At 38.3% G+C, this 24,422-nt stretch overlaps 1 protein-coding gene across 1 annotated transcript; it reads left to right on the plus strand.

Annotated features, from left to right (window-relative positions):
- The first annotated feature begins 4,927 nt into the window (after window positions 1–4,927).
- On the plus strand, window positions 4,928–21,662 carry slc6a13 (solute carrier family 6 member 13). Its single transcript, XM_060887303.1, has 15 exons — window positions 4,928–5,028; window positions 7,760–7,960; window positions 9,546–9,680; window positions 12,959–13,099; window positions 13,225–13,312; window positions 13,967–14,099; window positions 14,207–14,341; window positions 15,856–15,959; window positions 16,047–16,171; window positions 17,285–17,397; window positions 17,838–17,975; window positions 18,847–18,949; window positions 19,556–19,656; window positions 19,830–20,000; window positions 20,092–21,662. Exons 1-15 carry the CDS (start codon window positions 4,998–5,000, stop codon window positions 20,254–20,256), a joined length of 1,884 nt encoding a protein of 627 aa, XP_060743286.1. The 5' UTR covers window positions 4,928–4,997; the 3' UTR covers window positions 20,257–21,662.
- The last annotated feature ends 2,760 nt before the right edge of the window (window positions 21,663–24,422 follow it).

The raw sequence follows: 24,422 nt of genomic DNA on the forward strand, positions 1-24,422 counted from the left end.
CTTCCCTCAGTAGACAAGAAGGTTGTTGGTGACCTTGGTGAGGACATGTTGCGCCATCAATTCACCCTTGTGAGGGCATCATGACATGACGTGACGTGACATACAGCTAGGTACGGTGACCCATACTCAGAATTCGCTTGGATTTAACCCATCCAAAGTGCACACACACAGCAGTGAACACACACACACACCGTGAACACACATCCGGAGCAGTGGGCAGCTAATTACAGTATGCTGTGGCACCCGGGGAGCAGTTGGGGGGTTCGGTGCCTTGCTCAAGGGCACCTCAGTCGTGGTATTGCCGGCCCGAGACTCGAACCCACAACCTTAGGGATAGGACTCAAACTCTCTAACCATTAGGCCACGACTTCCCCATCATTAATAAGATCACTAAGATGTAGGACCTTGGAAAGAGATATTTGTGCTTCCACCTTGTGAACTTGGTAAGGATACAATTGATTTCTATGTGTATGTGATGTCCCTGGTAAAGAAGTGATTCGTCCCTTTAAAAACTCTTTCAGAATGATCAGAATAAATAGTTCTAATCAAACAGTTCATCAAAAACTTATTTGCTGCCTTGTGACATAGCATGAGCAGAAAACGCTTCCTTTGAAAACGTTCGAAAACGTTTCTTTCACTGTTCCTACTGTACACCTACAGTACATAGTCTGTGTGCTTTCATATTAATACCTTATTATGCCTGTTGCATTTTCATTGTTATTCTTACAGTAGTTACTAGTCTGCCTCTGGCTGTGGTGAGTTTGGTTTCCCAGGTCTCCCAAGGTTGTGTTCCAGAACGTCTTTCATTGCTCTTGCCTTTCCAATGAGGAACCACGACTCATCGCTCACATCTTTTACGGGATGTTCAGGCAGAAATATCACCCTCACTTCTGTCTATTAGCTAACAACAGCCAGTAAAGAGACCGAATCAGTCACTTGAGCTGTTATTGTGGAGAACAAAGCTGATTAGTGAAAGTTTTGCCCATGTCAAGATATGGGAATCTGCACAACTGATGAAGGTTGTCTGTCTACAAAGGTTTAAGCTGATCACCACCACATGGAGGCACTAGAATACAACCCAAGGGTATGTCTATATTGACAAGACACCTTCAGCTAGAGCTTCAACTAAATAATTTTCCACCATCCCGAGACAAGAATCGTAGGTTGTTAGCGACTCTCCAGCCTCTGCAGCCCTGAAGAAGAGCTTCGTTTTCCCAGTTCTAAGGTGCATATGAAGCTAATTTCTCTTTTGCTGTCTGTGCCTCTGTGTGAGTTTCTTGGGTGGAGACTCCAGCTGAAGGTCCCTGAAACCACTCATCTTTTTATAGGAAAGAGGGACAATTGATGAACTGGATGAGAGTATCTTGAACAACCCTTGGGTTAGGGTTAGTGTGGTCTTGGAGGTTGCTCTACCTATGAAGGTTGATGTAGTACACCACTCTGGTGCTGAAGGTTCACACCTGAAAAAGTTGAACACAGCTTTCTTTTTATAAGGTCCAACTTTCCTTTAGAGGTTATTGATATCCTGTTTTTAAGACTCATTTTCTTCTTTTTTCAATTACTTGCATTTTCCATGTGAAGCATTTTTCATACTACCAAATCTTTACTTATATACACACTAGCATAGTTTCTAGCATTAGCATAATATCTCAAAATGGTTCTCATAAATATATATATATATATATATATATATATATATATATATATATATATATATATATATATATATATATATATATATGATAAAGCACATTAAAGAGCCAATGTAAAACACTAATGAATAATATATCCATTTTTATTATCATGAGTGATCTGAAACTCAGACTCATCTATAAATGTAACGGCTGTTTTTTTTCCAACATGAAGTCCCACACGGCAGGAGAGTTGAGTGTCCTGACATTGACCAGAACAGTCTGTGAAGGAATCAAGTGTCTTTTTGCGATTGACTTTAAATCCTAGTACTTGCTACCTGTGGGGATGAGGAGCTGGTTCACCATCTGGTGTTGGGATTGTCTGCAAAGCAGCCAAGGGATCACATAAATCTGTCACTGCAAGGTCACTCTAAGGAATCTGGCGAATACTCTGGCTGCTAAAGCTGAGTCACTTGTTGCATTATTCCATGAATATAAATGAGGAAGTACAGCTTGTAATCCACAGGAATTAGAATGTAGACATAAACGTTGACTTAAGGCCAATAGTGACAAATTTTTGTATAGTTTCATTGGTCCACAATGGGGAGAAAAAAAACTGCCCACCCTTTGAAAAGGACCAGAATCTGTCTGTTTTTAAAGAAGCCCGGCAATATTCATTCATTCATTCATCTTCTACCGCTTATCCGAACTACCTCGGGTCACGGGGAGCCTGTGCCTATCTCAGGCGTCATCGGGCATCAAGGCAGGATACACCCTGGACGGAGTGCCAACCCATCGCAGGGCACACACACTCTCATTCACTCACACACTACGGACAATTTTCCAGAGATGCCAATCAACCTACCATGCACGTCTTTGGACCGGTGGAGGAAACCGGAGTACCCGGAGGAAACCCCCGAGGCACGGGGAGAACATGCAAACTCCACACACACAAGGTGGAGGCGGGAATCGAACCCCAACCCTGGAGGTGTGAGGCGAACGGCCCGGCAATATACTGTATCTATCATATATTTTCAGATGCAATGGTAAGATTCTTTGGCATATTGGGTGAATTATTTACTGGAACAGTGGTCGTGGCCTGATCTAGAACTAAACTATTATAGTGTTCTGGGCAATAAGTGTCCTGTGGCCTGTGATCTAACCTGGTTTGTGTTTTGGACAGAAGGAGGCAATGATCTACTAGTTTACTAGCAACGGTGGGGTTGCTAGTTGCTATGCAGATGCATAGACAGGTTTCCAGCCAAACCTGTCTATGTATCTGCATTAACAAACCAAATAATTAACAAAACCTCACACCACCACTTTGGTTCTTTGCGCTTGTAGGTCAAGTTTGTCTACCCATTATGTTCAACTGTGGGTATCATTTCCTCAAGGACCAGGAGCATACTTGCTGTTTCTGCAGAGTCAATTCAGTTCGGTTCATTTTATAGTCATTTTTTTGTTCATAATGATGTGGAACATTTTTTTCTTCCGAATAGAAAATAATTTTGCGGCGCCTTTTTATCCAAAAAATATTTTTGCAGTAATAAAAACATACATACTGTACATACATACGAAAACATATATACGGTGGCAGAGAAGTGCAAAACAAATGAACAAATCCAAAAACAAATGAACAAATCCGAAAACACATTAACAAATCCGAAAACACATTAACAAATCCGAAAACAAATTAACAAATCCGAAAACAAATTAACAAATCCCGAAACAAATTAACAGATCCGAAAACAAATTAACAAATCCCAAAACACAACGACAAGTCAGACAACCCAGAAACGGTAGTGTATCGTTTTTGAATGGAAACTTACCGATCATTGGACAAGACACCTGTCACTCAAGATATACAGGTATGGAATCTTATGTGTAAAGTTCTCCGTTTAAATATAAGAAAATAACAGAAGTAATCCACAGTAATCCATTCCATCCATCCATTCCAACTTTTCCCTGCGGCAGACTGTTGAACTTCATGTATACCTTGAGTGACAGGTGTCTTGTCCAATCACAAACTATAACAACCTCTTCCGGGTTGTCTGAAATGTCGTTGCGTTTTCTGATTTGTTAATGTGTTTTCGGATTTGTTAATTTGTTTTGCACTTCCTGGCCACAGTACATATATCATACTGTATATAACGGTGATTCAATGATTCACACTAGTCATGGATAGGTCAATCTGTAGCCCACACTCAATTCCTGTAGGGGGCCCAATGGATGCCTGATTATGTTCTTTGGTTTTTTTGGAGATGAAATAAGGGCCTCACAGATTTACTGATCCATGAAAACACTTCTGTTTTTGCTTGGATTGAAGTAACACCCTTAGCATACAAAATAGGAAGGACTTTAAAAACCAAGCAGACTTTTTTTAATAACTTTGGGGTCTTCCTTTTGATTACACCTTGGTGCACTGGCCATGAAGGCTTTGTGATCAATTTGGAACGTAAGTTAAATCAGCAGCTGGGATATAGTGACAAAACGTCTCGGTAGACACGGCTTTAGGTGATAGAAGAGAGGAGGAATGGCCACAAGTACACATTTTTCACTGAACTCTGAAAATGGACCAGTCACTAATCCAAAAATCATAATCCTGATCCTAATTTTAAGGCCCTGTTGTTTTTTTTTTTTCTTTATCGTCCCTATTATGAATTTAACGCTAACCATTAAGATGAAAAGACACTTAAGAATTTATTTTAAACTTTATTGGGATTCCGACGCAGAGCTCAGCTCTAATTGAAGATATCCTACACTTAGAGAACAAAAGTTCTTCGAGTTCTCCTATAGGAGCAGAATGTCGGATTCTTAATTCATCATAGACAATAATATTTAGATATTGAGGTTCCTTCATTTTTTTGATATACATCACAAGCTTGTATGCTATGAAATATGTATATATTCAAAAATCAATATAAAAAAAAAAATCAAAGATATTATTACTATTTCTCATTTTAATGCAGCAAACTATTGATAAAGCTTATTGTTTTTACACTTTAGCCAACTTTTAGTCAATTCGCCTTTTGCAAAGCTTCAGTGCTAGTTCGGGCTGTGAGGTCTGGCCGTGGTGGTCTTCTGACCCCGTGCCATATTCATCTCAGTCTTTGGTTCCTTGATAATGGCAGAGGCATTTTGTGGGCAGAATGGGAGGGCAAAAAGTTATGTAATACTTCTGTCACTCTCATAGGCTCCACAAGCCTCTTATGTGCTGTTTCATGAATGAAAGAAGAAGAAATAAGGGGGAGGAGTTGGTATCGCTTCATTGAGGGCTGAGTGGTGACATGGACCGGAATCCCTCCTGTGCCTCCACTCATATTAAATAATCAATTCTTTAAATTTACTGGTCACATCTTTGAGTTGATGACTACGTTACACTCCAATCCAATGACAGGTGAGTGAGATCATTTGCATGTTTGGGAACATTTTTATTATTAATTAATTATGCATATTTATATTATAAGTATGACCATACAAGGCTTAAATCTAGAAAAGCAAGGAGTTTGAATTAAGTGTATTATATGTGTGTGTGTGTGTATGTGTGTGTGTGTGTGTGTGTGTGTGTGTGTGTGTGTGTGTGTTTTTCAGCTGTATTTAGAGTATCAACATTATAAATGTTAGCTGAACTCGTTTCAAGAGTTACCTTATTTAATATTTCCAAACAGTTTTTTTTAAAGCACTTAATAATATTTTATTGTTATGAAATTTATGCCTTTACCTAGACTTTGAGTGTGAGCTAAAAAAAAGAAATAAATAAATAAAATAAAAAAAACCCAGCACCGAATTGGTAAAATATTGGTCAGGTTTTGTGTTTTTTTTTTTTTTTGGTATTCTAGTTGTAAATTTCTAGTAAGTAAATCAGTATAGAAAGATCTTGTTTATTGTTTTTGGCAATTCCACTAGTTCTGTTGGAATTATTAACTCACCTATGTAATGTATTGATCAAGTATGAATTTTATTTTCCTATCCAAGGAAATGAAGCTAACTAAAAAGCTTCTCCCTTTATGTTTGTGGTTTTACTTAATTATGAAAGGCAGTAGACTACATCATTTTAAATGATTAAACATATTTTTATTTAAAAAGACAGAATGAATGTATAACCTATTCTTTTCTTTATATGCAAACATGGATCTCATCAAAATATTTCCTTCATTATGGCAGCGTGTCGTACTGTATTTATAGCGTTATGTAGCGGCGGTGTCACGATTTACCTGTAGATTTTTATTTGTTGCAAGTATTTGGTTGTGCTACGACGGATATTGACCACTATTATGTCATCCTGCTACCACTTCCAAAAATAGAGCTACTCGGATTCTGAATAATCCACACCTAGTCAGCAAAGAGCACATCTTATGTCTTATTTTTCTGTGGACTTGATGTGAATTTTCACTGCTTGGTAATTATGCCGTTTTGTCAGCCTCATAAGCCTGTGAAAACCAAGGTAAACGGTGACCAAGCTCCCTGGCACTGGGTTTTCTCTTCAAACACAAAGACCTCCATCCCTCAGGCCAATTCTGCGCAATGCTCAATGCCAACCCTTCATTCCCACAAGTTCCTTGTTAAAGCTAGAGTCTTTACTCCCAACCCCCTGCCTTTTCAATGCTCAGCTGCAGTGGATGGATGGTGAGTTGGTGCTGGCTGTCTGCCTCTCTGCTCCAGAGAGAGATAGAGAGAGAGACAAAGAGAGAGAAGGAAAGAGACAGAACTCATTCTCAAGGCTTCTGGCACTGCAGGATGCCATCATTGTTTGTTGTTTGAAACCTCAACGATGTCAAAGGAACAGTTATCTTTATCACCCCTGGAGAAAGAAACAGAGGTCTGGAATGTGCTTTGCTCAGACCCCTGTACATTGGACCTTTAGTGCGTGGGCCTTGGAGTAGCCTCTTATTATCCAGTCTGTTTGTTAATTTGTTAGATTCGGTTTCTAGAGAGATTTTTTGTCTCTTCGGACAAACCAGTACTCTGTAGGGTCTGATTGGCATGGAAAGCTCGAAGCCGTTAATGTAAGCTGACAGGAGTGAGCACGGTCAGAGAGTTTTCTGTTTGTGGGACAGAGAGAGAGAGAGAGCGCTTTCATCATGCCTGTGCTGGGTCAGGACCATATCCCTCAAAAGCCTCGTATGAGTTCAGCCCAACACGATGATAGCATCGTGTGATATTTTGCAGTCATGCACTTTAAAATTAAATCTAAACATTTAAACATACTTGTACACATAATGAGTGAAATTATTAAGGACAAATGCTTGTCCAGTTCTACAGTCACCTCATCAAACAGATTGCCTGAGACAGCTTTAATTAGATGTCAGTGAAGAACACTTCTTTTTAGGGAACACATATTAGGGGTTAATTAAGGTACATTTGCATACTAAAAAAGGTTATATTACATTAGTTACATTAAGGTTATTTGCATACTAAAAATCGAAGAAGATTCCACAATAAATTTCATACACAATATACACTTTGTTATTCAAAATACTCTCTCTCACTCACTCACTCACTCATTTTCTACCGCTTATCCGAACTACCTCGGGTCACGGGGAGCCTGTGCCTATCTCAGGCGTCATCGGGCATCGAGGCAGGATACACCCTGGACGGAGTGCCAACCCATCGCAGGGCACACACACACTCTCATTCGCACACTATGGACAATTTTCCAGAGATGCCAATCAACCTACCATGCATGTCTTTGGACCGGGGGAGGAAACCGGAGTACCCGGAGGAAACCCCCGAGGCACGGGGAGAACATGCAAACTCCACACACACAAGGTGGAGGCGGGAATCGAACCCCGACCCTGGAGGTGTGAGGCGAACGTGCTAACCACTAAGCCCTGGTACTAAGCCCTAACCACTAAGCCCCCCTGAGCATGAATTTAAAAAAAAACAAAAAAAAAAAACTCTATATATCTTTTACATATTATAGACTTGAAACATCGCTGACGATGTCGTTGAGATCACCACAAACATGTTACACAATTATTTCACAATTGTCCATGTTAGAGCTTTAGTTTCTACGGAGCATCAAGTGACACCTGACACTTTGTGTGCAATATGTGTGATTGATTATATGCTCTTTATATGTTTTGCCTGTTTTGTCTTTTCCACAAAAATTTTGTGCTTTGTCCCAGGAAAAGAAAAATCCAGGGGCAAAATGGATCCATCTAGCGGTCTGAATCGACCACTGGATATTGTACCGAACACGGATGAGAAGATGAAGGACAGAGGCCAGTGGAGCAACAAACTGGAGTTTGTGCTCTCTGTAGCTGGAGAAATCATCGGACTGGGCAACGTGTGGCGCTTTCCTTACCTCTGTTATAAAAATGGAGGAGGTAAGCCGAGAAAGGACGAAAAAATAGATTTAGAGATTTATCCACTGCTTTGTACTAGAAAAAAAGTCAACCAAATACATTATGTAAATATGAACATGAACAATATTGCACATCATTTAATGTCAAAATAAATAAATAAATAAATAAATAAATACTGCTCATCGCACTTCTACTTCATTAGGAAAAACCTCATATTATTGTGAGATCATTTATTTCCAAACAGACATAAACAGAAATTTTTATTTCTTTTATTTATTTATTTATTTATATTTTTAACAAAGTAGTATTTCCAAGGGGGCACGGTGGCTTAGTGGTTAGCACGTTCGCCTCACACCTCCAGGGTTGGGGGTTCGATTCCCGCCTCCGCCTTGTGTGTGTGTGGAGTTTGCACATTCTCCCCGTGCCTCGGGGGTTTCCTCCGGGTACTCCGGTTTCCTCCCCCGGTCCAAAGACATGCATGGTAGGTTGATTGGCATCTCTGGAAAATTGTCCGTAGTGTGTGATTGCGTGAGTGAATGAGAGTGTGTGTGTGTGCCCTGTGATGGGTTGGCACTCCGTCCAGGGTGTATCCTGCCTCGATGCCCGATGACGCCTGAGATAGGCACAGGCTCCCCGTGACCCGAGGTAGTTCGGATAAAGCGGTAGAAAATGAGTGAGTGAGAGAGAGTATTTCCATTATTGTGCCCATTCTGCTAAAGGATCAATTCAGCAACGTATAGAGAAATAGACAGAAATAATTTCTACTGTTTATTAAAAAATCATCATTGCTGCTTGTATATTTTGCTTGGTGATAGAAATCTTTGTGGTAATTGGAATAAGTTTATCTGATGATGTGGTTTTTTTTTGTTTTGTTTTTTGTTTTTTTTTTAAACTCAATGTCATTCATTAACATAACTAATTCCCAGCTTAGAAATAAAAACCAGTTCAGTTTAATTATGCTCCTCTACCTAGTTTTACTACGCAATGTTACAGTACTTTGGCCAGTAAATGTCTTTTATTATCAAGCCAAAATTTCCAGAACCTATTTTATAGTCATACTTACTTAGTTTGCAGAACATTTCCCCTGCCATTGCTTTTTCTTGCTCATTAGGGGTTTAAATCTGTATTTCTGTATATCTCTCTTTTTTTTTTTTTTTTTTTACAAATAAACAAATGAAGTGCATGTAATAACTTGATCTTGATTTTAAAGCATACTGTAGTAAGGCGTTACGTTCCATTTTTCTTTTGCTGTGTGCTAACCTTCTATAAATAAGCAACTCGTTTGAGGTAAAACATTTCTCACTTTCAGCTGTGCATCCACTTGACTTAAGAATCTATGAGACGTTTTTATGTTTGCCAGCTGGCTCCGTCACTGGCCTCTTGATCTGTGGAGTTCATGAATAAACAGCTTTCTCACTCAGTCCCAGATGTTGCTCGATAAATCGGTGGCGTTCATCCATGGAAGACAGACATCTGGGAAAATATTAGTTCTGTATTTCTAAACAAAACAAGGTTTTTCTGTTCGTTCTCAGCTGTATTAATTCTTGCACGATGCGGTTTGTCACCACTCGCCTTTGACTCTACGTTCATTTTTTTTCTGTCACAGGCGCTTTCTTCATCCCTTACCTGATCTTTCTCGCCACTTGTGGAGTCCCTGTGTTCTTTCTCGAGACAGCGCTGGGTCAGTACACTAGCGAGGGAGGAGTTACCTGCTGGAGGAAAATCAGCCCGCTGTTTGAAGGTTAGGACTCTAACGAGACGTATCATGGTACATTAAAGATATACTTTTTGTATAAAATAAACATGATGTCAGGGGTATTGCTTTTGTATTGAAAATGTAGGTCCTTTGCGTAGCTGATATGTACGTTGAAGCGTTTTTTTCTGACTGGTAAAATACGGACCTCCTTAAGAGAACATAACATGTTTTTGGCCTGATCATATTCAAGATACAATGCAATAAAACTCACTTTATTTTCCAGCTCCTTGTATTACACCTCACCAAATCCCCCATGCCCTGCAACCAACCTTATCTCTGGCATGTCCTCCCCAAACCTCCTTCCCTTTCTCTTTCTTGTATGTTGTTAGAAGTCTATTGCATTTCCTGGAACTGCGTCTCTCTAATCGATTAATGAAAAAGACATTAATTTACATTCTATGTAATGTTATGGAATATCCAGGAACCAAAACAGTACTTACCAGCCTTGGAGTTAATAAGACAACTAAAAATAAATAAATAAATAAATAAATAAACTAGGGGGCACGGTGGCTTAGTGGTTAGCACGTTCGCCTCACACCTCCAGGGTTGGGGGTTCGATTCCCACCTCCACCTTGTGTGTGTGGAGTTTGCATGTTCTCCCCGTGCCTCGGAGGTTTCCTCCGGGTACTCCGGTTTCCTCCCCTGGTCCAAAGACATGCATGGTAGGTTGATTGGCATCTCTGGAAAATTGTCCGTAGTGTGTGATTGCGTGAGTGAATGAAACTGTGTGTGTGTGCCCTGCGATGGGTTGGCACGCCGTCCAGGGTGTATCCTGCCTTGATGCCCGATGACGCCTGAGATAGGCACAGGCTCCCCGTGACCCGAGGTAGTTCAGATAAGCGGTAGAAAATGAGTGAGTGAGTAAATAAACTACTGCTTTAATTCCCTAGGACAACAGAAAGCGCAAAGCCGTCTGTTACCAAAGATGGGGGACTCGAGTCATATGACTTGACTCGACTCAGACTCAAATTTGAGACTTGAGACTTGCTTGACAAATATTAAAAAAGACTCGACTCGACTTTGGACTTTGACTTGACATTCATGACTTGAGACTTGACTCGGACTTGAGTTAAATGACTCAGAGACGGGGGACTCGACTTGACTCGAGTCAGACTTAAGTCGCAAATTTGAGACTTGAGACTTGCTTGACAAATATTAAAAAAAGACTCGACTTGACTTTGACTTGACATTCATGACTTGAGACTTACTTGTCACTTGCACACGTGTGACTTACTCCCACCTCTGTCTGTTACTGACGTTTACAAAGACGTTTTCCGTAACTGTTCCTTAAATGCGTCCTAACAGAACGTTTCAAGGATTAGACACCTATCAATACTGTGTGACTTACTCCCAATACTCAATAATACTTAAACTAATATAAGTAAGTATTCTGTACTATAAGTAGTATATAATAATAATACTTCAATACTCAGAACCATGATGCTTTGGTGCTGCTATTACTGTAGATGGCGTTCCATACAAATGATATAAATAATTAATAAGACAGTCATTTAAAAAGATGCATGAGGTTAAATAAACACAAATTAGGCTAATGCAGAGATTGTAAGGCATTAAGGAGAAATCGTTGTTTAGCATGTTAGCCATGTGCATAGAGTTTGGTACAGAGTGTATTTTTTTGCATTTGCTGTGGTTTCTTACTGTTAACACTATCAAAAACAACATTCATGCTAAATTATATAGTCTAGATCTATAATTAAACAGAATGCCGTAGCAGTGTTATTTAAAAGCTTACAACCCACAATAGATGCCGAATGTTCATTTTTCTGTTTACTGAATATTTTATAAATCTCGTCTCAAACGTCTCTGATTTCATTAGAAGTCAAAAAGAAGTTTTAAGAACAAGACATCAAGGGGGAAAAAAGATTCCATTCTCCCAACCTCTTCCCTTCCCTCGTACACAACGTCCTCGCTGCTTCTACTCTGAATTCACCCTTAATAATCATCATCAATAACTTTACTGAAGACCAAAACTAGAACATCAAAAGTATTATTTTTGTCTCAAACTGTGCTGTGATATTTAGACAGATATTCAGATAGACATAAGGTTGTTTAAGATCTCAGACGTTTAAGGAAATGTTAAAATACTGAAATTTAAAAGTTTTTTCTTGTTTCATCCACAATAACAGTACAACATTCCTCTCTCTCTCTCTCTCTCTCTCTCTCTCTCTCTCTCTCTCTCTCTCTCTCTCTCATAGAGTTAAAACTATATTCAATGGTTTAGGGTTAATATTCCACTAAGACTCGGAAGATCCAAAATATATTATGAGTAAAAATGTTTCTAGGTGTATTATTATTATTATTATTATTATTATTATTATTATTATTATTAGTAGTAGTAGTAGTAGTAGTAGTAGTAGTAGTAGTAGTACTATTATTACTTTTATTAATATTATTATTATTATTATTATTGCTATTATTATTATTATTATTATTATTCATATTATTGTTGTTATTATTATTACTACTATTATTATTACTTTTATTATTCTTATTATTGTTATTATTACTATTTTTATTATTATTATTATTATTATTATTATTATTATTATTATTATTATCATGTCTAGAATCAGCCAGTATTCAGTATTCAGTATTAACCCTGTATTCAGTATTAAACCTGGTAAATAGTTACCAGGTTTATTGTGAAACACACACCATCTTTTCATCCTTAGTCATTTTGTTAAACAGTTGATTGTCTGACAGAAAATGAAATAAGAATTAAATATTTCCACCAAGGTTTTTTTTTTTATTTTTTACTGCAAGGTATAGAATGATGTGTTTTTTAACTTTTCCAATTATAAGCAGCTCTTAGATTGATTTTTTTTTTCTTTACTTTTTTTTAAATGTTTCTTTTAACCAGAGATACAAGATCGCACAGCTTGTACAGCACGAATATTATTCTAGCAAATATTAATTAAATTATGAGACATACATAACATGTTGCCTTGTATTCTTTTGTCTTAGAGATGGATCATATTTTAAGTTAAGGTTATTCCAGCTAACAACTAGTTTACCAGATCTGGGCATTATGGTCAGATTTTGATGCACACAGTTATCACACAGCATATTTTCATAAAAAGTTTTGTAATTATACGTACAGTATATACTGTACAACCTTTTGGGAACCTTTATTTCCTACGATATAATGAAATGTCGGTAGAAAGGAAAATAAGCGCTTTGCTAGGTCTCAGGGGTACAAGTTGCTCCATACCCTCTGTTCTCTTTTCTGTTTTAAAATACAGGCATCGGTTACGCCACCCAAGTCATAGTAGCCTTGTTGAATATCTATTACATAATCGTTTTGGCTTGGGGGATCTTTTATCTGTCCTTCTCCTTCTCTTGGGACCTGCCATGGGCTTCCTGCAATAACACCTGGAACACTGGTTAGTTTTTTTTGCTACGTACCATCGCTTTATTTTGACACTGAAAAATCAGTGCAAGAACTTTTAAGAACTTTTAAGATTTCATCTGCCTCAGATTGCAACCAATAGCCAATTTTATCATTTAGATGCTTGTGTGGAATTTCAGCGAAGAAACGATTCTATCGATCAAAGTCATCTGGAGAACGCAACTTCCCCAGTTATTGAGTTTTGGGAGTAAGTATATTAGTGTTTTTACAGTAAGTATATTAGTGTGTTCTTAACAGGGTACTTGAATTTATCAAAAATATTTTCAAGAAAAACTTTAGTTTAGAAGTGTGTTTGGAACATAACGGTTGCTATGAGATGCTAAACCACGGCTTTTTGGGTCTTGTGAATCGCATGCTGTAGAATTTTAAGTCTATGCCGTATGTATACTCTTCTGTACAAGGAAATAATCACATAATTGGATCATTCTCGGGGGCACGGTGGCTTAGTGGTTAGCACGTTCGCCTCACACCTCCAGGGTTGGGGGTTCGATTCCCACCTCCGCCTTGTGTGTGTGGAGTTTGCATGTTCTCCCCGTGCCTCGGGGGTTTCCTCCGGGTACTCCGGTTTCCTCCCCCGGTCCAAAGACATGCATGGTAGGTTGATTGGCATCTCTGGAAAATTGTCCGTAGTGTGTGATTGCGTGAGTGAATGAGAGAGTGTGTGTGTGCCCTGCGATGGGTTGGCACTCCGTCCAGGGTGTATCCTGCCTCGATGCCCGATGACGCCTGAGATAGGCACAGGCTCCCCGTGACCCGAGGTAGTTCGGATAAGCGGTAGAAGATGAATGAGTGAGTGAGTGACTTTACCCTGTTCGACTTTAATAATTTCTCTCATGTTCAGGAGAAGAGTCTTACGGATCTCTTCGGGTATCGATGAGATCGGAGAGCTGCATTGGGACATGACCCTTTGTCTGCTTTTTGCCTGGATCCTTTGCTACTTCTGCATTTGGAAGGGGGTCAAGTCCACTGGGAAAGTGAGAGAACGTTAAAAGAAAAAAAATAACCCTATATTTTCCCTGCACTCTTGTATGAGTTATAGATACATGAGTCTTAATGCTTCTATGTAACTTTGACTTCCTAGGTTGTGTATTTCACGGCGACCTTCCCGTATGTTATGCTGCTGGTTCTTCTAATCAGAGGGATAACGTTGCCTGGGGCATGGCGAGGCATCCGGTTCTATCTTTACCCTGACCTGGGTCGTCTAGCAGACCCGCAGGTATTCAGCTATACTTAGATAACAATCGTGATATTAAACCTGTTGTTCTGTAGACGTACAGTATGTCGTGACGTCGTATAAACCAAATGTCCTTTCTACGTACGTTTTATGTAGAAAAAAGCTTTTACAGTCTGAAATCGCAAAGCATCTAGAATCTTTTTAGAAAGGCTCAGAGCACATGAACACATTCATTTAGATGCCTCTTTTGTTTGATTATGGACTGTTTCGCTGTTTTCTAACCACACATGGAGATGAGTTCTTCTCAAGGGAAAGAGAACAGATTCTTTCTTTCTGAGAATTGACCAGATGTTTATTGTCCCCTAAAGCTGGTCACCCTGCATGAAAACAATGTTTGTTTCATGTCTGTGAAGTGTCCTGCTGTGCATTTTGACCTTTCCCCTGTTTCCCCATCTGGCACAAAATGAGGGATCCCCCATGGGAAGAAAAACAGGGAAATGTTTAAAAGAGAAAAAATGACTTAAAGATTCAGTATTTATGTTTTATCTGCTTAAAGATTTCCTGTGTTTTAGTTATAGTGAGCATGGTGACTTTTCTTTATAATTCATATAATTAGCTTACATACTGTATATTCAGAAATGACTCTGACCTGTCGGTTCCTCAGGAGCTCTCGGTTCCACAATTTCCACTGGACTACAAACTGTTGTAGAAAGGACATTATTTACATTGACATTATTATATTTCCTGTCCAGTGTCACCTAATTGAGGATGAGGTTCACATCTGAATCTGGTTCTTCTCAAGGTTTCTTCCTCATACCTAGTGTTTTTCCTCACTACCGTCACCTCAGGCTTGATCATTAGGGATAAATGTTAGAGATAAATAGTGACTTAATCCTGTTTCTATACTTGTGTAAAGCTGCTTTGAGACAATGTCGATTGTTGAAAGCACCATACAAAGAAATTTAAATGAATTGAATCGAATAAGGGGCACGGTGGCTTAGTGGTTAGCACGTTCGCATCACACCTCCAGGGTTCGGGGTTCGATTCCCGCCTCCGCCTTGTGTGTGTGTGGAGTTTGCATGTTCTCCCCGTGCCTCGGGGGTTTCCTCCGGGTACTCCGGTTTCCTCCCCGGTCCAAAGACATGCATGGTAGGTTGATTGGCATCTCTGGTAAATTGTCCGTAGTGTGTGAGTGAATGAGAGTGTGTGTGTGCCCTGCGATGGGTTGGCACTCCGTCCAGGGTGTATCCTGCCTTGATGCCCGATGACGCCTGACATAGGCACAGGCTCCCCGTGACCCGAGGTAGTTTGGATAAGTGGTAGAAAATGAATGAATTTATCCCTTTGACTCAACAGTTGTCAATGTTCTACTGTTATCATGTGAGGTGGTAAGACAAAGTGAGCGTTGTCAGCGTGTCTGTAAAATTATATACTATTAGAGGATAATAATTTAGGATAAAACTAGGTTGATTGTTATTCAAATCAAAATTTGGTTTGATTTTTATGAGTACTAAATCCTAGGTTACATCAATTCTCATTCTTCTGAACTTTCCCAGGTATGGATGGATGCAGGAACGCAAATTTTCTTTTCTTATGCTATCTGTCTGGGCTGCTTAACAGCACTGGGCAGCTACAATAAATACAACAATAACTGCTACAGGTGAGACCACTAAATGGGTCAAATAATAATGAAAAGTGTCATTCAGTCTCTGGAAGTTTGCTTGACCTTTTATTTTTATACCCACAGAGATTGCGTGGCTTTATGCTTCCTGAACAGTGGAACGAGTTTCGTAGCTGGATTTGCTATTTTTTCTATTCTGGGTTTCATGTCTTTCGAGCAGAACGTCCCTATTTCTGAGGTAGCAGAATCAGGTATGTATTGCCTTTCAAATATTGGTCTTTATTTGGGACTTTTAGTATAATCATGGTCTGGAAAAAAGTATATAGTGAAAATTTGTATCTTCAACAAAATCCCTGCAATTGCATTCAACATAAACACAGTGAATGAATCGCCATTTAAATATAATCTATATAGAATTTAGATTCATGGTATTTTTAGTCTGCAACCTAGAAAATCAGTGTATTTATTGATAGAGGTTTTGAAGCACTTTTGTATGTAGCTTTGGATAAGGGTGTGTTCCATAAATATAAAAGTAAATTGGGAAAATATGCCTTTATTTTGTCATATCGTCGCTGTCAGACAGAATCCTCGTATCTCCAAAACTGTTATTTTTCAGGAAATTAAAAAAACGGCGTACCTTATCTGCAGTGCACAGGGTTTAGTCCGCGTTGCAGTGGATTGTCTTGCGCTAAATTCCTGTCCTCAGACGAGCACCAGAACTAGCGGGGGTCAAGATTTTTTTTTCTTTGAGCCCAGTGTTTTGAAGACATTTACCTCAGAAGACGTGTTGATTCGTTGCGACTCTTCTTGAGGAGAAATATGCCGTGAAGCTCTCCCGCGGAGTGAGGAAGAGGTGGACAGTTGAAGTGTCCAATGGAGTTATGAGATTTGTGCTCAAGCTATTTTCAAGACTTTAGATTGGTTAATAACTTGTAAATATAACAGACCCACGTGGGGACTGACCAATAGCATCGATATGTGAAAAAATATGAAATTGGATATTCAAATTTGGACATACGAGGTTTCCGCCCGACAGCGACGATATATTCATTACAGCACAGTGCACTCATTACCTTCTTCACATACTTTGGAGGTTGGGGTCAGAACACAGGGTTAGCTCATGATACAGCACCACTTTAGCAGAGAGAGTTAAGGGCCTTTCTCAAGGGCCCAACAGTGGCAGCTCGAACCCTGATCCTCCAACCAACAACCTTATCCAATTGAGCCATTAATAGACAACAAATCTAGGCACTGGGTGTCATACAACATGTAAATAATTTTCTTGCGTGTGTGTGTGTGTGTGTGTTATCTGCATCATCCATGATAACAGTGCATTTGTGTAAACTGATCCTTTATGTATCCAGGCCCTGGATTAGCTTTTATTGCATATCCACGTGCAGTGTCCATGATGCCTTTCTCTCCTCTATGGGCCTGTTTCTTCTTCATTATGATCGTGCTGCTCGGCCTGGACAGTCAGGTACGTAAAACACAAATGCAGTACAAATAGTTGTTACCATCAGTTGCATCAAGACTCTTCAATGCTCTTGGGCCTAAGAGGTGATAAGAAGTTTCCCTAGTTGTCCTGAATCACTGGCTATACAGTATTTATACAGTACAGCCAAAACCGGCTATATAATATCCATTAAATAACATAAAGCATCTGTATAGTTCTCAATAGCTTATGACAAATGGTAGATTTTTCAGTTTATCAAAAATATTTAGGTGTGTATAACTTTATGAGCTGCCTGTATTCACTTAGTTATTAAATTATGCTTTGAATTATAATAGTTTGTAGAGGTTTTACCTCATCTAATTGTAATTCTGTAATCTAATCTAATCTAATCTAATCTAATCTAATCTAATCTGATTATCTGATTAGCCAAATCTTAATTTGGCTCCTAATCTGATTTTTTTCAGTTTGTGTGTGTGGAGAGTCTGGTGACAGCGGTAGTTGACATGCACCCATCAGTGTTCCGTCGCAAAAACCGGCGCGAACTTCTCATCCTGGCCGTGGCCTGCTTCTCATTTCTCATGGGACTGATCATGCTGACGGAGGTAAGGCAGTGACCATGCAATTATAGATGTGGTGTTTGGAAAACTCTGCACCATTGCACTGCACCATTGCACTGCACCATTGCACTGCACCATTGCACTGCACCATTGCACTGCACCATTGCACTGCACCATTGCACTGCACCATTGCACTGCACCATTGCACTGCACCATTGCACTGCACCACCATGACAATTGACATAAGAACTTTGGTACACTGTTACCTTAGCGGTCAGATCTTAAATAAAGGAAAGAATAAAAACAAAATACTGTAAATGCCAATATCTCTCTCTCTCTCTCTCTCTCTCTCTCTCTCTCTCTCTCTCTCTCTCTCTCTCTCTCTCTTCTTATGCTCTCTTTCTCTCTCTTTTCATGCTCACTGTCGCTCTCTCTCTCTCTCTCTCTCTCTCTCTCTCTTACGCTCACTGTCTCTCTCTCTCTCTCTCGCTCTCTCTCTCTCTCTCTCTCTCTCTCTCTCTCTCTCTCTCTCTCTTCTTATGCTCTCTCTCTCTCTCTCTCTCTCTCTTCTTATGCTCTCTTTCTCTCTCTTTTCATGCTCACTGTCGCTCTCTCTCTCTCTCTCTCTCTCTCTCTCTCTCTCTCTTATGCTCACTGTCTCTCTCTCTCTCTCGCTCTCTCTCTCTCTCTTCTTATGCTCTCTCTCTCTCTCTCTCTCTCTCTCTTCTCATGCTCTCTCTCTCTCTTATGCTCTCTCTCTCTCTCTCTCTCTCTCTCTCTCTTCTCATGCTCTCTCTCTCTCTCATGCTCTCTCTCCCTCTCTCTCTCTCTCTCTCTCTCTCTCTCATGCTCTCTCTCCCTCTCTCTCTCTCTCTCTCTCTCTCTCTCTCTCTCTCTCTCTCTCTCTCATGTATAGGGTGGAATGTATGTCTTCCAGCTCTTTGACTACTATGCAGCCAGTGGGATGTGTCTCCTCTTTGTTGGCATTTTTGAGACTATTTGCATTGCCTGGATTTATGGTGATATACAAATATTTTTTTATAACATTTTCTCTCTATCTGTTTTTAATTTACCGTTGCATCTGTAATGTTAAAATGCTAGGCCACTGGATGTCAGGCTGTACCATAGAGATATAAGATATGAGACATGATGGCCTGAACAGGGTCATACGTTCAATTATATTTTGTGGTTGAAATTAACTAGCGTTAGATGCCTTGGTTAGTGCCACTAATTTATTCCCTCAGACTGGTTTGCTAGTTATATTATCAGTATAGAGCTTTTTTTTTAATTATTATTATCAGTCACCCCCTAACTTCTATAACATACGCTTATCATAAGGAAAAAGATTTTAACTGAACATCTAAATCAATTGTTGAGAGGTTTTAAAAAAATAAAACATAATAATAATTATTATTTTATATAATTAATAAATAATAAAGCTAGCCACTCATGAGACATTTTGGCTTGACTTTTGACACCAGGTTACAGCATGCACCCTTTTTTTTAATGTCAGCCTGATTTACAGTGTATTCAAACACAAAATATAGAAATATTTCTTTTCTAATACACTGATTTTACTCAAGATGTGAGACAGAAAGAGATTTTTTATTCATTTTTTTTTTTAGGTGCTGAACGTTTTTATGACAATATCGAGGACATGATTGGGTATCGACCTGGACCTTACATTAAGTACTGTTGGTTGTTCCTGACTCCAGCCACCTGTTTTGTAAGTTTCCCTAATGTGTCCCTGATATATCTTTTTTATTTTATTTTTTAATTAACTAATGGTGTTACAAACTCTCTCTATATACTAGCATACGTTGCTACAGTACTAGCTACTTTTTCATTCCCAATAATTTGCTATAGATTTAAGCCACGTGCATTCATTTGTCCCTTTAGGGCACCTTTGCTTTCTCTTTGATCAAGTATACTCCACTAAAGTACAACAATGAGTATGTCTATCCATGGTGGGGTTATACACTGGGCTGGCTTCTGGCATTGTCATCCATGGTCTGTATCCCTCTATGGATCGTGTATAAGATGTGCACTTCCAAAGGAACGCTAAAAGAAGTAGGAATTCTTCTGGAACATGCAAGATACCAATGCCATAATTTGTTGGTTTTTTTTTTTTAACCTCTTTTCTTCTTCTTTCTATCCTTAGCGATTCCATGAGCTGACCACACCATCTCCTGATCTGCCTATAACACGACAGGAGCAGGAGAAACTACAGGTTGTCTTTGCTGCTGATGGGGAAGGTCTTCCACAGAGAAGAACTTCTAACAAGGATGGATACTTTCCTGTGAGTGAAAAGGAATCGCAATGCTGAATGCCTCAATGGCAAGAGACACTACGGAGCACTTTATGTTTCTATAAATGTGGTCCTTGGCGACTTTAATACCTCACACTGCTGATGACTGCCAAATCGCACCAAACTGAGGGGAAGGAAAATATTTTTGGCAGCGTCTTTTGGAGAAGGCAATGTCGCCCTCTATGGGCATTTGTTTTTGCCAGTGTGGGCCATTTTCCTATTAGTAAGCAGTGCAATATTTCACCTTCAAAAAAACTTTTAACCTGTACATATTGCCTAGTCCATGTAGATTTCTGTGGGTTACAGTTTTCTGTTATTTTTTTCCCCTACATCTTCAAAAACATGACAGTAGGCGGCTTGGCTACACTAAATTACTGGGAACATGTGGGAGTTAATGTGATGGGAACATGCGGGAGTTAATGTGATGGGAACATGTGGGAGTTAATGTGATGGGAACATGTGGGAGTTAATGTGATGGGAACATGTGGGAGTTAATGTGATGGGAACATGTGGGTGTTAATGTGATGGGAACATGTGGGTGTTAATGTGATGGGAGCATGTGGGAGTTAATGTTTGAATGCACCATGTCCAGTAATAGTGACCTGTTTAGGGTGTGCACAAGGATCCCTGGATCATCTATGTATTCACTGCAAACCTTACCAGGATAGACAAGTTACTGAAGATGAATGAATGAATAAAGACCACCTAAAAAGTTTAGATTTAAACCTGGGTGGTGAGACTTAAAGACTCAATGTAGTTCAATATTTTCTATATTTTTAGGAGGTTTTTTTTTGTTCATTTCCTTCCTTTGGTCAAGCATATATTTTGGAATCCGTTCAAAATTTTGGGTTGTGTAAGATATTTGGTTGATCCTAAAATTTGTAGTAAACGAGAGACCAAATGTCATCAAAAAATCACTTCGTAAAATGACAGGATTTTGTATTAAATACATAATATATAATATAACCATACAGATTTCAATATTTTTGTGAAATTAGCATACTGTAGGTCTAGTGTGCTCTAATGAATTATTATTGCATGTTACACCTTTTCACTGGGGAAAAAAAGGACAGCAATATAATGATATATCAAGTGGAGAAATTCGCTCACTCTGTTGTACTGGAAATGGCATAAAATTGACCCAAATGGCCAGTCGTAAATTTATTTTCATGTTATCTCGAAACGTAGTCCACTTTCATGTAAAATTTGCTGTAGAATATCTAATATTTTGCATTTATACAACATTGTAAACTGAACAGTATCAAATGAATTATGAATTTATTAATAATAAATTAATAAAGTAATAATTCATTCATTTATTAAGCAAATATTAAATTAAATAATTAAGGTGCATACTTTGAAAGTAAGACTCAACCTCGACTAATCCCAACATTTATATAATAATAATAATAATAATAATAATAATAATATGGTTCATGAGCAACTTAAGAAATTGACTGATAACATATGCAAGAATTACTTAATTACTGCAGGTCTATTAGGACAATTTTCTACCTTCTGGTGAAAAGATCTGCCAAATGTACTAAAATTATTATTATTTTTTTATTTTATTTTCTTAAATGTTAAATCCTGGACTGTTTTGTGATATAATTTTACAAGTTGATAAAACTACACAAATACGGTTCTCCTTCTCCTTCATTCAGTATTTGTATTATCTGTATTTTGTACTGTTGTGTAGTCTTATCTGTCGTTATTATTCACACGATCGTTTTAAAATAAAAACGAAGTCTGTTGGGTTTTTGAAATACAACAATTTAGATAATTTTTCAATATTCTGTTTATACTTTTACATTTCTATATTATTTGTATTATTCTTTTTAAAATGTGATGAAGCATGACCAGTCTACATGTATATAATATGTACAGAATAGTTACAGTACATTTACATCACGGGACATTTGGTACGTTCCATTTCCTGTTAATAAGTCTGAAGTACTCCAATTAAATCCGCTTTAATTCTTTATTCGACTCCCTGAAGTGCTGAAGGAACTGAAGCTTGTAACTTCTCATTTCAATTTGTTTCCTTGTGCTATTTTTATGAGTGGTGTTGCAAAGTAGAATGTAATGCAAAATGTATGAGGAAAGAAAATAAGGGGAAATAAGGTAGGACATACCTATCATTTTTCTCTCTCTCTCTCTCTTAACCCATTGTTATTAAGCTGAAAACATTTATTACTAAGTTGACTGGACAAACTAAATACCTACTGAATATGTAAATAATTAGACCTAATGTATTCTGTGGGTCTCCATGTGTAAATATATTTTATGGTCAGATTATGAAACCCTGATGTGGCGTCTTCATGGAGCTGTGCACAGGATATTGCTACAGCATTGAAATGAAGAGAACCGCATATGTGTTCCCTGGTAAGGTGTTCACAAACTTTTGGGCGTTATTGTCTTTGATTCCAATAAATGAACAAAATATTATTGCATATATTTAAATAATGAGCCTAATATTTTAACAGTTGGATTGTATCTGTATAGAAGGGGAATTTATTTCAGGATCTATATGCTGTGGGTCTATAGAAATCTAACATTTATGAAAATGTACTTTTGATTTTAGCAGAAATGTCTACAGCTTTAAAGGTCTAGTCCTGTAGAATTGTAAAATCTATAGAAATATACTGTTGACTCAAGCAGAAACGACTAGAGCTATAGAGGTCTAATACCATAGAATTGTAATATCTATAGAAATACGTACTGTATACTGTTGACGTCAGCAGAAATGTCTAGAGCTATAGAGGACTAGTAACACAGAATTGTATAGAAATATACTGCTGACTTGTGCAGGAATGTCTAGAGCTATAGAGGTCTTGTCCCAAAGAAATGTATAGAAATATATTGTTGACTTCAGCAGAAATGTCTACAGCTTTAGAGCAGTAGTCCCATAGAATTGTAATATCTATAGAAATATACTGCTGACTCCGGCAGCAATGTCTATAGCTATAGAGGTCTAGTAACATAGAATTGTATAGAAATATACTGCTGTCTTCAGCAGAAACGTCTACAGCTATAGAGGTCTAGTAACATAGAATTGTATAGAAATATACTGTTGACTGCAGCAGAAATGTCTAGAGCTGTAGAGGTCTAATCCCACAGAATTGTAATATCTATAGAAATATACTGCTGAGTCTGGCAGCAATGTCTACAGCTATAGAGGTCTAGTAAGATAGAATTGTATAGAAATATACTGCTGTCTTCAGCAGAAATATCTAGAGCTAAATATTTCTAATCCCATAGAATTGTAATACTGTATCTATTTAAAAAAATACTGTTGACTCCAGCAGAATTATCTAGAGCAGTAGAGGTCTAGTCCCATAGAATTTTAATATCTATAGAAATATACTTCTTTCCTCAGCAGAAATGTCTAGAGCTACAGTATAGAGGTCTAATACCATAGAATTGTAATAGCTATAGAGCTACAGAGGACTAATCCCATAGAATTGTAATATCTATAGAAATATACTGCTGACTCCAGCAGAAATGTCTACAGCTATAGAGGTCTAATAACATAGAATTGTATAGAAATATACTGCTGACTTCAGCAGAAATGTCTAGAGCTGTAGAGGTCTAATAACATAGAATTGTATAGAAATATACTGCTGACTTCAGCAGAAATGTCTAGAGCTGTAGAGGTCTAATAACATAGAATTGTATAGAAATATACTGTTGACTTCAGCAGAAATGTCTAGAGCTGTAGAGGTCTAATACCACAGAATTGTAATATCTATAGAAATATACTGCTGACTTCAGCAGAAATGTCTAGAGCTAAAGATTTCTAATCCCATAGAATTGTAATATCTATTAAAAAATATACTGCTGACTTCAGCAGAAACGTCTACAGCTATAGAGCAGTAGTCCCATAGAATTGTATAGAAATATACTGCTGACTTGAGCAGGAATGTCTACAGCTGTAGAGGTGTAGTAACATAGAAATCTAAAATCTATAGAAATATACTGTTGTCTTCAGTAGAAACGTCTACAGCTATAGAGGTCTAGTAACATAGAATTGTATAGAAATATACTGTTGACTTCAGCAGAAATGTCTAGAGCTAAAGATTTCTAATCCCAAATCTAAAATCTATAGAAATATATTTCTTTCCTCAGCAGAAATGTCTAGCGCTGTAGAGGTCTAGTGCCATAGAATTTTAATATCTATAGAA

The sequence above is a fragment of the Tachysurus vachellii genome, chromosome 14, assembly GCF_030014155.1.
Source record: "Tachysurus vachellii isolate PV-2020 chromosome 14, HZAU_Pvac_v1, whole genome shotgun sequence".
In the NCBI taxonomy this organism is placed as follows: domain Eukaryota; kingdom Metazoa; phylum Chordata; class Actinopteri; order Siluriformes; family Bagridae; genus Tachysurus; species Tachysurus vachellii.

Bases quoted from the DNA above. Each gene is read 5' to 3' on its own strand.
- slc6a13 (XM_060887303.1), top strand. From the start codon at position 4,998: ATGACTACGTTACACTCCAATCCAATGACAG. The intron at 19,657-19,829 runs GTAAGTTTCCCT...TTGTCCCTTTAG, and splicing joins TGACTCCAGCCACCTGTTTT to GGCACCTTTGCTTTCTCTTT. The intron at 20,001-20,091 runs GTAGGAATTCTT...TTCTATCCTTAG, and splicing joins CCAAAGGAACGCTAAAAGAA to CGATTCCATGAGCTGACCAC.